Here is a 12,362-nt window from a genome sequence, read left to right as displayed (position 1 = left end):
AGAAAAAATTGTATCACATTTTCTAAAAAAATATGAAGCACCATTGTTTTCAAGATTGATAATAATAATGTTTCTTGAGCAGCAAATCATCATATTAGAATGATTTCTGAAGGATCATGTGACACTGAAGACTGGAGTAATGATGCTGAAAATTCAGCTTTGATCACAGGAATAAATTACTTTTTAAAATATATTCAAATAGAAAAGTTATTAATAATATTTCACAATATTACTGATTTTACTGTATTATTATTACTACGATATTTGGGTATTGTTTGGATTTTAGTGATTCAATTCCAGCTCCAATTCTGCTGATTGATTCAGATTTTTATTGATTCCCAGTTTCAGCACCAATTGAAGTCAAACATTTAGATATCCAATGGTCTTTTTGCAAAACATTTTGCTGCAGCTGAATACTATGAACAAAAATCATCAGCCTAAAGAATAACTAACTAATAAACTGGACTAATATAAATTTCAAACATTATTAAAGGGGACCTTGATTATGATTTTACTTTTTTATTTTTAGTTAGTGTGTAATGTTGCTGTTTGAGCATCTGCAAAGTTATGACGCTCAAAGTTCAATGCAAATAGAGATACCTGTATTTTCTTTTAATGAATTCTCTGTTTAAGGACTACAACAAATGGCTGGTAAGGACAAAAATTTACATAAACCCCGCCCCTGAGAACACACAACAAAGGGGGCGGGTCCATGTTGGGCTGCTTTAGAGAAGAGGAAGAGTTGTTGTAGTAGAGTGTTGTTGACATGCCGTCATTTTACGCCGGACTGCTTCACAAACGAGGGTCAATTCAACACTGGATTTGCACAAAAGATTAACATGATTTGTTGTTGCTGAGCAACCGAAGCGTGAGCTGTTAAAGCTCCGCCCTCTACTGGAAAGCAAGTTAGGAGCAGCAGCTCATTTGCATTTAAAGGGACACACAAAAATGACGTGTTTTTGCTCACACCCCAAATAGGGGCAAATTTGACAAGCTATAATAAATTATCTGTGGGGGATTTTGAGCTGAAACTTCACAGACACATTCTGGGGACAGCAGAGATTTATATTACATCTTATGAAAATGGGCATTATAGTAATGTATAGTAAAGTATTAACAGTAATGACACAGATGGCAGCAGGTTTATTAGGCTGCCGTCACTTTAAGACCTGACGCACAGATCACATGCATAAGGCACTGTTACAAATGCATTTTCTTTCTGTTTAAGTTCACTTAAGACATAACCGAATGGTTTAAAACCACATTAAAATGCACACACAGCAATCGATAAGAGGAATCGAAATCCAAATTTTATAACAAGTATCCGATTCCTGAATTTGGAATTGAATTTCGATTACCAACCCCAATTATTGATCAAATAAATGCAGCCTTGGTGAGCAGAAGAGACTTCTTTTAATAACATTAATAGCCTAAATCTATATACATCTGAGAAATGCTGGCGTTCATATTGAGATATCAGACTTTGATTGCGGAATCGGTTTTTGTCTCAGCAATTAAAAGCGCAGTTTTGAGACACTGTTGAGACTCGCATATGAGTACTTCTGAAGTGAAAAATCTGAGAAGCAGGATGCCTAAGAAAAGGTCTCAGTTTGCTCTCGATGTAATTTCAGTGCTGTTTAGCATCCGTCTCACGTCCTGTGGATGACAAACCCCTTCAACATCTCATCAGGAGTTTTGGTTTATTTCTACCTGAGAAACTGCTGAGGTTCCCAAGTTCTGTGATCTCGCGCAGACACCGCTGTTCATCTCTTGCCAACTGAAAAATATATTCACACTCGGGATGCAAACTACACAACACCTGCAGAGAGAGAAAATGAAATGAGTGATGCACAGAAATGCAGGTCTCCTTTATAACATAACACATCCATCCTCAGACACTCGCTCTTACAATTAATTGTGCATGCTGTCCTGACCCACTTTCCAGACGGAAAGCATGAAAGCATGTGCATATGTGCACACTAAAAGTGAATGAGAATGTAATGCTAATACCAAACATTACTTCTGATTGCATTAGCACAAAGGTGAAATTTCTTCTTTTTCAATGAATAGCCATAATGGCATATTGAGGTTATTGAAAAGTGACGCTGAGAAGAATTCATTGCAATTTTAACAATGCGCTGCATTTCTACCCAATGTTTCCTCTGTAGAGCAGTTAATTAAGTAGCAGTTGTCAAGAACCATTTCAACATCTGTATGCACACACATATGTATATGCATAGAAAAGTATTTAAAATGTTATGTTTTGTGTTTTGTAAAATTATGTACATGTAATCAAAGCACTGATTCAGAGTGATTGTATCCAATCAAACATTTCAGTGTGACTGTGTCTCTATGCCGGTTAAGAGTTAAAAAATGATTATGAGCTGTAGCAGCTTCTGAAAGCAATTGCAATCAAAGTCTCATGGGTTATTCTCAGAAAATGCTCCCTTTGTGCTACACTCAGGGACGTTTTATTATTGTTCAAGAAGGTTCAAGAAACCAGTATTTCACCACCTCAGGCTCAAAATAACAGGACCAGATATTACAGCATAGGGAGATCCACAAATATCCCCAAAAATTTGGATTTATATATATATATATATATATATATTGGGTCATTTCTTTGTCCAAAGGTCTTAATAATAATAATAAACAAGGATATGATATCCAAAGTATGTAAGGTAATACAACTACATCTCTTTTATTGAATCCAAAAGGTTTTAATTGTATTTTGCTACATATAAAGGTATTTTAAAGATTTTGAAGTGTCAAAAGGTCATTTGGTTTAACCATCCAAAGGCCAATACAGCCATTTCATTAGTGATTAAAACATCTTAAAATGTAATATATGTATATATTTTTATTCCGGTATGATTTTATAACATCATATATCAAAATAGTGCAAAATGGTATTAAAATTATGTGTAGAAGTCGTTGTATTGTAGAGAAATAATGTCTGGAAAAATGAATTTCATTGATGTCATTCGGAGTAACCAATATAAAGGGACCATTTTGGATCAAGTCATGCGGTCAATATCATGTGACAGGATGTCACATCATTCAGACACCTGCAAAGGACCACATGGTCGTGAAGCAAAGTAACTAACTCTCTCTTAACTATTTGAAAAAAATTAATGTGTTCACTCGCTCATATGCATGACCTGAAACATCAGGTAATTCGGTGCAACCGCTATAAAACAAGGAAAATGTTGTAATATTTTTAAAACTTGTACTAAATATAAAATGTTTGATTGTCCTTTTGCTAGCTAGCTAGATATCAGCCTGTTAGCACTGTTTGAAAATATTGTCATTCGGTATAACCAAAAGTGTAATTCGGTAAAACCGAAATTACTTTTTTGTAAAAAATTACAAAAGCAGTGATTATTGATTATAAAAAACACATAATCTCATAGTTAACACTTAATAAAACTTCAAAATGAATTATATCTCCATTATGTTTTTTTACACTTTTAAAAACCTTATTCGTCAATGACGATATATATATATATATATATATATACACACACACACACACACACACACGTGCCATTGAACTGTTGTATAAACGCAAAATCACACTCGTAGCTGTGCGATATGGCTGTATATCGGCACTGTGACTGATAATTAGCTAAAGCTGATAGTATTTCTTTGTTATCGAAAGAAAGCCTGACTAGTGATCCAACCCTGTCATGTCCTCTATCAGTATGCAACGAACATGACACTGATCGAAATCCTGTTTATTCTCAACATTTTATTTCAAGTTTTTTCTCGAAATTTAACAAAGTTCATTCTCAATTTATTTAAACTTTTTTCTCGAAATGTAATGATTTTTTTCTTGAAACACAACTAATTTATTCTCAAAATTTAAGTTTATTCTCTACATTTGATTTAAAGGTGCCCTAGAATCACAATTTGAATTTACCTCGGCATAGTTGTATAACAAGAGTTCTCTTTCAAGCATACGTTTCGGTGTCTCACTGTGGGATACGCCCCTTCCGCGTATTCGTCAGAAGCTCTATTACATTAAGCCAGCCCCAATTGGCTGGCAGACGTGACGTCGTGTCAGGGAGTGGCTTCCCCACCCTTAGTATAAAAGGAGCGACACAACGTCACTAAGACATTCAAAAACCTCTTCTCGCTTCACACCAGAAGCCTACGAACTCCTGGACGAACGACCATCCTTCGCCTGACTCCTTCGATTGCAAGGATTGTTCGTTAATACGATGGCTGCAGCAATGCAGGCTGTTCCGGCTAGTGAGGGAGATGCTGTGCGACTTTGTTCATGCGGGAACAAAATCTCATGCAAAGACACACACCAGGTCTGCTCTGCATGTCTTGGGCTGAAACATGCTCAACTGGCGATCGATAACCCAGGTTCCTGTGAACATTGCGCACGCTTCACAATGAAGAGCCTTCGTCGCAGACTAGCACGCCAAGCTAGTCTGTCAGGCCAGGATCCCCTCATGTCACCTAGCCCTGTTCCAGCTACCACTCCACAGGTACCCATTCCTGTAGAGCTGCCCACCACGGCAGCTTTATCTTGGGGTGAACAGCTCGATGTTTGCGTCCCTCTGCCCAACGTGCTCAGTACGGATGATGAGGAGGACGCGCTCGATTTCGAGGAAGAGGGACAATCGGATCACCTCCTCTCTGAGGAAGAGGAGGATTTCGAGGACTCCCCTTTCCTTCCCCCTGCGCACTCGGTAATACCCCTCGCCACGGCGGGACCCACGGAAGACGCAGGCGGGGCACCATCCCCGCTTCTCAGTGTTGATCTGCAAGATGTGTGCAAACGCGCTGCAGAGAAACTAAACATTCCATGGCCGACCGTGGTAGCGGAGACTGCAAAGTCTCGCTACGAGGGCAAGAGGCTGCCGAGTGCGAAACGGGCAGCACGGCAGCTCCTTCCTGTGTTTCCAGAGCTCCTGGAGGAGGTGGCTATCACCTGGAAGGACAAACCGTTCACCAGCAAATTGCCCGTGCAGGGAGGATCCGCTCTCGATGTGGAGGGAATGGAGAAAGTAGGACTTCTCCGAATGCCCCCCATGGAGCCATTAGTCGCTGCGCATCTGCATCCAAAGCACACAGCGGCTGCGAATCCGACATTGCCATCCAAAGCGGACCGTTTCCAGTCGAGCATGACGGAACGCGCTTATAGGGCAGTCGCTCTCTCTGTCAGGGCTCTGAACGCTATCTCAATGCTGACCGCGTACCAAGCGGAACTGCAGGACGAAGCGTCGACCACGCCAGGTCAGACGCACTGGGAGGAGATCTGTGTAGTTACCGATCTTTCTCTCCGTCTTCAGAGATGCGCGGTGCAGGCCGCGGGCAAGGCCATGGCCACAATGGTCATTCAAGAGAGAGGACGTTGGCTTAATTTGGCAAATCTCTCTGACAGGGAAAAAGAAGCCATCCTGGACGCACCGGTCGTCGCAGATGGCATCTTCGGCTCGGCTCTGACGCTGATGCAAAAGAGATGCGAGGAAAAGAAAAGGGACGATGAGGCTTTGCAGCTCTGTTTGCCTAGGAAGACGCAGACTGCACCCCCTCAGCCACCTCGGCAGACCTTCGCTCAAGTTACGACCCGCCCACCCCCAGCTATCGCATTCCAAGGCGACAGAGACCGAATGTGAATGCAGCGGGTCACAGCGGAGTCCCAGAACAGAGAACTGCCTGGCCTAGAAAGAGCTTCCCGCCTGCTACGGCTCAGTCGGTTCAGCCAGCTCCTCAACCTCATCCTCAATCCCACGCTCAGGGAGCGAGGAGGAAGAAGAAGGCAGTTTGATGGGGTCTTCCCCGGGGAAAGGAGCCCACAGCCCCCCTGTTCGCGAGCTCCCGACCCCCGAATGTTCAGCGTTCGACAAGGGACGAGTTTCGAAGTTCCCAGATGTTCTGTGTGGAAAACAGAGCCCGGTTGGGCCAGGGGAAGCACAGCAGTGAGAAGGACAAGAGATGGTGCAGTGGTGCACACCAACCCACAAGTCACAAGCACTTTTCATGTTCAGAACTCAATAAAGTTTTCACTGTATTCCCAGAATATGTTGCAAAACACAATTCCCCAAAAAATGTTGCAAAACATATTAACAGAACACAATACAACGTCACCTCGGGGAGTTTTTGCCCCCTTAGAGGTGATGAGCCGCTTAAACTCTGTCCAAGCGCTAAGTCCCCACGCATGCGCAGCACAGACCCCAAACTCGTCCACCGCTCAGCCACACGATGGCACCAGAACGCTGCAAATAAACAGTTGGCGAGAATGCACACAGTCCCGCTGGGTATTAAAAACGATACAATTCGGGTACAGACTGCAGTTTGCCGCTTCCCCCCCGCATTTCAAAGGGATAATTCATTCTCAGGTGCGGGGAGACTTAAAGCATGTTCTTCAGGAGGAAATTTCCTCTCTGTTAAACAAAAAAGCGATAAGAGTGGTCCCAACCGAGCAGAGCCACAGCGGGTTTTACTCGAGATACTTCCTCGTCTCAAAGAAAGGGACTCAAGCTCTTCGTCCCATATTAGATCTGCGTGCACTGAACAAATACTTAAGGAAGTACAAGTTCAGGATGCTCACTCATTCTACACTCCTGAAACTAGTGCGCCAGGGCGATTGGTTTACGTCGATCGACCTGAAAGACGCATATTTTCACATAAAGATATATCCACCCCACAGGAAATTCCTGAGGTTTGCTTTCCGTGGAGTGGCATACGAATATCTGGTTCTACCGTTTGGCTTGTCTCTCAGCCCACGGGTATTCGTAAAATGTACAGAAGCGGCCCTGACCCCGCTCAGGGAGAAAGGCATTCGTCTCGCTACTTACATAGACGATTGTCTGGTGACAGCTCGGTCAGAGCGAGAAGCGAAAGAACACACAGCTATGCTTCTGGGACATATACAGAAACTGGGATTGAAATTAAACATCGAAAAAAAGTGTTTTAATCCCCACGCAGTCCATAACTTATCTGGGGCTGTCACTAAACTCGGTAATGTTCAAAGCGCGACTGTCGGAAGACAGGGTAAGAAAATTCACTCATTGCATGACAGATTTTCAGAGGGGGAAAAATGTTTCCTTTCGCACATGCCTCAGACTGTTAGGACTGATGGCCTCAGCCCTGATAGTTATTCCCTTAGGCAGACTGTTCATGAGAGAGTTTCAGCGCTGGGTAGCGTCTCTGAGGCTGGACCCGATACGTCATTCTCGAAGGAGAGTGAGAGTGACGTCAGAGGCAGTCTTGGCATTGCGCCAGTGGAGACACCCGAACTTTCTGATTCAAGGGGTTCCCATGGGCGTGGTTCGAGCCAGAAAAGTCATAACAACGGACGCGTCGTTGTCCGGCTGGGGGGGCATTCACGAGGGCAGGATAGTGAATGGGAGATGGGGTCCTCATCTGTCCAGTCTTCACATAAACTATTTGGAAATGCTAGCCGTTTTTCTGACGCTGAAGCATTTTCTCTCCTTTCTAAAGGGGCATCATGTTCTCGTGAGAACGGACAACACAACAGTTGTGGCCTACATAAACAGACAGGGAGGTCTCAGATCACTTCCCTTGCACACGTTAGCACGCAAACTGATTCTATGGGGCAATGCCAATCTTTTATCCTTGAGAGCGACGCACGTACAGGGTGTCATGAACCAGGGTGTGGATCTGCTGTCCAGGGGCAATCCCCTCTACGGGGAGTGGAAATTGCACAGGGAGGTGGTCGAGCAGATTTGGAGCATATACGGCAGGGCGTCAGTGGATCTGTTCGCGTCCCACGACAATGCTCAGTGTCCTCTGTTTTTCTCCCTGAAAGACCAGAGCGCGCCTCTGGGGATAGATGCGCTGGCGCACGAATGGCCTCGCACTCTCCTTTACGCGTTCCCACCGATAGCGTTGATATCCCCAACACTTCTCAGAGTGAGGGAGGAGGGATTGACACTAATACTAATAGCTCCGAGGTGGCCAGGGAAATATTGGCTAGCGGAGATCATACATATGCTTTACGGAGACCCGTGGCCTCTCCCGCTGCGCAGAGACCTCTTGTCACAAGCAGAAGGGGAGATTTTTCACCCTCATCCAGAACGCCTGGCACTATGGGCCTGGCCCGTGAGTGGTTCAATTTAAATACAACTGGCCTGTCTGACAGCGTTATCAGAACCATACAAAATGCTAGAGCCTCGTCAACTAGGTCTCTTTATGAATGCAAATGGGGCGTGTTTGAGCGCTGGTGCGCAACCAAACGCGAAATCCCTTTTCAGTGTTCAGTGGCAGTTGTCCTATCATTTCTTCAGGATTTGATAGATCAAAGGAAAGCGTTTTCAACCATAAAAGTGTTTCTGGCCGCTATATCTGCTTGCCATATTGGTTTTGATAATAAAACTGTGGGGCAGCATCCTTTGGTGTGCAGGTTTATGAAGGGCGCGCGCCGCGTTTTGCCAGTTTCAAAACCTCTTTCCCCCTCATGGGATTTAGGATTGGTGCTTGATGCTCTCTCCATGTCCCCATTTGAGCCGCTGGACAAGGTTGATTTTAAGATATTATCATTTAAGACGGCGCTGCTGTTAGCTTTGGCCTCGGCAAAGCGCGTAAGCGAGATTCACGCGTTTTCAGTGCACTCAGCGTGTATGCAGTTCATGCCTGGCGATGCAGGGGTAGTTCTGAAGCCCAATCCTGCATTCATGCCCAAAATACTTGGTGCTATCATTCCTCTTGAGCTGAGAGCCTTTCATCCACCACCTTTTGCTTCATCAGAACAACAAAAGTTGAATGCGTTGTGCCCAGTGCGTGCTTTACGCATTTATACACAAAGAACTAGAGGGTTCAGGGAGAGCGATCAGCTTTTCGTATCTTGGACGAAACCTCGTACGGGGAAGCCGATTACTAAGCAACGTCTATCGCACTGGATAGTAGAAGCGATTTCGTTGGCATATTCCAGTAAGGGTCTTGTGTCCCCTCCTGGATTACGCGCACACTCGACAAGGGGAATGTCAACTTCGTGGGCTCTATTTAAAGGAGTCACGATACAGGACATTTGTGAAGCGGCGAGTTGGTCCTCGCCGCATACATTTGCAAGGTTTTATAAACTGGACGTTACAGCTCAAACTTTAGCACATGCAGTTTTGAGTGTCGGAACGTGAATCACGAGTCATGACCATTCGGCCACGGATACAGTGATTGTGGTGTGGTTGGCAGGAGACTTCGAGACAGGCTATCTGGCAATACGGGAGTTAGGATATCCCACAGTGAGACACCGAAACGTATGCTTGAAAGAGAACAATAGGTTACTTGCGTAACCCCGGTTCTCTGATAGCATTAAGTGAGGTGTCTCACCAGATCACCCTCCTTGCTGTGTGAAGCGAGGAAGAGGTGTGCTTGTTTTGAATGTCTTAGTGACGTTGTGTCGCTCCTTTTATACTAAGGGTGGGGAAGCCACTCCCTGACACGACGTCACGTCTGCCAGCCAATTGGGGCTGGCTTAATGTAATAGAGCTTCTGACGAATACGCGGAAGGGGCGTATCCCACAGTGAGACACCTCACTTAATGCTATCAGAGAACCGGGGTTACGCAAGTAACCTATTGTTCAGTACATGGAAATGACATACATTGAGTTTCAAACTCCATTAATTTCTCTTTCTTATGTAAATCTCATTTGTTTAAAAGACTTCCGGAAAACATGCGGATCTCAACATAACACCGACTGTTACGTAACAGTCGGGATCATTAATATGTACGCCCCAATATTTGCATATGCCAGCTCATGTTCAAGGCATTAGACAAGGAAAGGCAGAATTAACGTCTGGATCTGTGCACAGCTGAATCATCAGACTAGGTAAGCAAGCAAGAACAACAGCGAAAAATGGCATATGGAGCAATAATAACTGACATGATCCATGATAACATGATATTTTTAGTGATATTTGTAAATTGTCTTTCTAAATGTTTCGTTAGCATGTTGCTAATGTACTGTTAAATGTGGTTAAAGTTACCATCGTTTCTTACTGTATTCACGGAGACAAGAGCCGTCGCTATTTTCATTTTTAAACACTTGCAGCCTGTATAATGCATAAACACAACTTCATACTTTATAAATCTCTCCAACAGTGTAGCATTAGCCGTTAGCCACGGAGCATAGCCTCAAATTCATTCAGAATCAAATGTAAACATCAAATACTATACTATACTCACATAATTCGAAGCATGCATTCAGTATGCATGACGAACATCTTGTAAAGATCCATTTAAGGGTTATATTAGCTGTGTGAACTTTGTAAAAGCACTGTATTATAGATGAGATGAGCTTCTGTGGCAGGGAGCACGTGAATTAAAGGGGCGGCGCATTGCCAAAATCAGTGTATAGTTAATGATGCCCCAAAATAGGCAGTTAAAAAAATTAATTTAAAAAAAGTATGGGGTATTTTGAGCTGAAGATTCACAGACACATTCAGGAGACACCTTAGACTTATATTACATCTTGTGAAAAAGCATTCTTGGGCACCTTTAAACTTTTTTTCTAGAAATTTAATGAGTTCTATCTCGAAACAAAACAACTTTATTCTTGAAATTGAATGATTTTATTCTCAACATTAAATTTAGACTTTTTTCTCGAAATTCTCTAAACGAGTATAATGTCGCATATAATATTTTTATTATTGCTTGGCTCTAATCCTCTTCGGTAAATATAGGCTATACAGCACACAAATGCCACCATTTCCTGAGAATTACTCTCATATCCTTACTCTCAATGTTTTTGCCAATAATATTTTGAAAAGTTAAAAAAGAGATGCGAAGAGTTCACATAAGTTCAACAATATGCTTCTTCACAGGCCGCTCAGTAAGTGTATTTGTACGTGCTCTAGTCAGTCTTTTTTAAGATAAATAATCTCCAAAACAGTCACGTCTCTGCTACAAGGGGAAGCTTTCACTGAATGAACAATAGAGGTCAGCGGCAGGCTATTGTTCATTAAAAGATTTGCTCAAAAACACTGAACCGTTCAAGACCATAAACAAGTCTACAGAGAAGGCAGGCTGGTGTGTTTGCTCTGCATGATGCTCTTTAGTCTCATATAGCAGCTTTATCTCATTGTAACCATAGACTTTCTCGCCGTTTATATCTCTCCATCTATTTCTTTTAAATCCTCCAAGTCTTAGAGACGCATGAAAGAGTTTTGCCAGTTGATATTATCACTTGCCATTTTCAGTGTCTATAAAGCACAGTTGGACAACAGAAGAGGAGAAAGACAAAAAACAAGAAAAATTGAGGTAACATGAACTACAGTTAGTAAATTAAAATATACTGTAACTGGTGTTAGGTTTATTTAATGCAATACTTTTCAGAAAGAGTATTTAGTACAGTAATTACACTGCTGAAGTGCAATTAATAGCTAGTAATTAATTACACTGACTGTAAAAAATGTATTGCTTATTCTTAGTTATTATTAGTTAATGCATTAACTAAGGTTAACTAATGAAACCTTATTGTAAAGTTTTAACAAAAACAAAAATGCATTATATTTAACATTAAGAACATAAAGCCTAATTTTGAAGCACTCAGATTTTGTGCATTTGTTCATTTATTTCAAACAAACAATTTGTTTATTAATTAATATAAAATACATTACTGAAGACTGGAGTAATGATGCTGAAAAATCAGCTTTGCATCTCAGGAATAAATTACATTTTACAATATATTCAAATAAAAAAGTTTTTATTTTAAATTGTAATAATATTTCACAATATTACTGTTTTTACTGTATTTTTAATTAAATAAATGCAGCTTTGGTGACCACAAGACTTTTGACTGTGAGACAGTGAAATTGCGAAATGATGGAAATGCTTAAAAATGAAGCAACCGGAGGAAGAGCCTTCCTGAGAGACCCTCCAGAGATGACCGCTTTGGAGAGCCGTTGATGGGTGACTTTCCACCATGAGTTCATTCTGTCCCGCTTTGAACCAAAGTACAAGCACTTAGTTAGGATCAAAAACCCCATCCAGGAACATTCTTTACAAGGCTGCCCTAAGAACCAATAAATCTAATTCTTTTATTCATCTCTCATGATGAAAAACTACGGAGAGCCCTTCAAAACAAACGGAGTGATATTAAATGAAACTCAACCCTTCAAGCTCTGAATATATGCCTTCTGAGAAGCCCAGCCAACCTATATTAGCCACTGTTAAACAATAGCATTGCTGAAAATCCTGTTTTGTCTCATCATACTATGAAATCTCAGTGTAAAAGCAGTGAAGACTCTACCAATCCCCCAATCTTGATGCAATGCCATTAAATAAAATAAAATATAAATAAATAACAAAGACAAATATAAGCACTAAACATAAAACAGCATTATGAATCAAGACCTATAGAGGACACTATTTTTGTAAGTTTGCA

General features: G+C 42.0%; 1 protein-coding gene across 1 annotated transcript in view; it reads right to left on the bottom strand.

Annotated features, from left to right (window-relative positions):
- ghrhrl (growth hormone releasing hormone receptor, like) overlaps positions 1-4,179 on the bottom strand; it is a 38,932-nt gene extending 34,753 nt beyond the window's left edge. The window contains exons 1-2 of the mRNA XM_067370519.1: positions 4,147-4,179; positions 1,711-1,819 (exon numbers count right to left, since the gene is read on the bottom strand). Coding sequence (XP_067226620.1) covers positions 1,711-1,819; positions 4,147-4,179 — 142 coding nt within the window. The remainder of the gene's footprint in view (positions 1-1,710; positions 1,820-4,146) is intronic.
- Between the last annotated feature and the right edge of the window lie 8,183 nt (positions 4,180-12,362).

The sequence above is a fragment of the Chanodichthys erythropterus genome, chromosome 20, assembly GCF_024489055.1.
Source record: "Chanodichthys erythropterus isolate Z2021 chromosome 20, ASM2448905v1, whole genome shotgun sequence".
In the NCBI taxonomy this organism is placed as follows: domain Eukaryota; kingdom Metazoa; phylum Chordata; class Actinopteri; order Cypriniformes; family Xenocyprididae; genus Chanodichthys; species Chanodichthys erythropterus.
The sequence above is the reverse complement of the archived record's forward strand: the minus strand, read 5'-3'. Positions and strand labels throughout refer to the sequence as shown.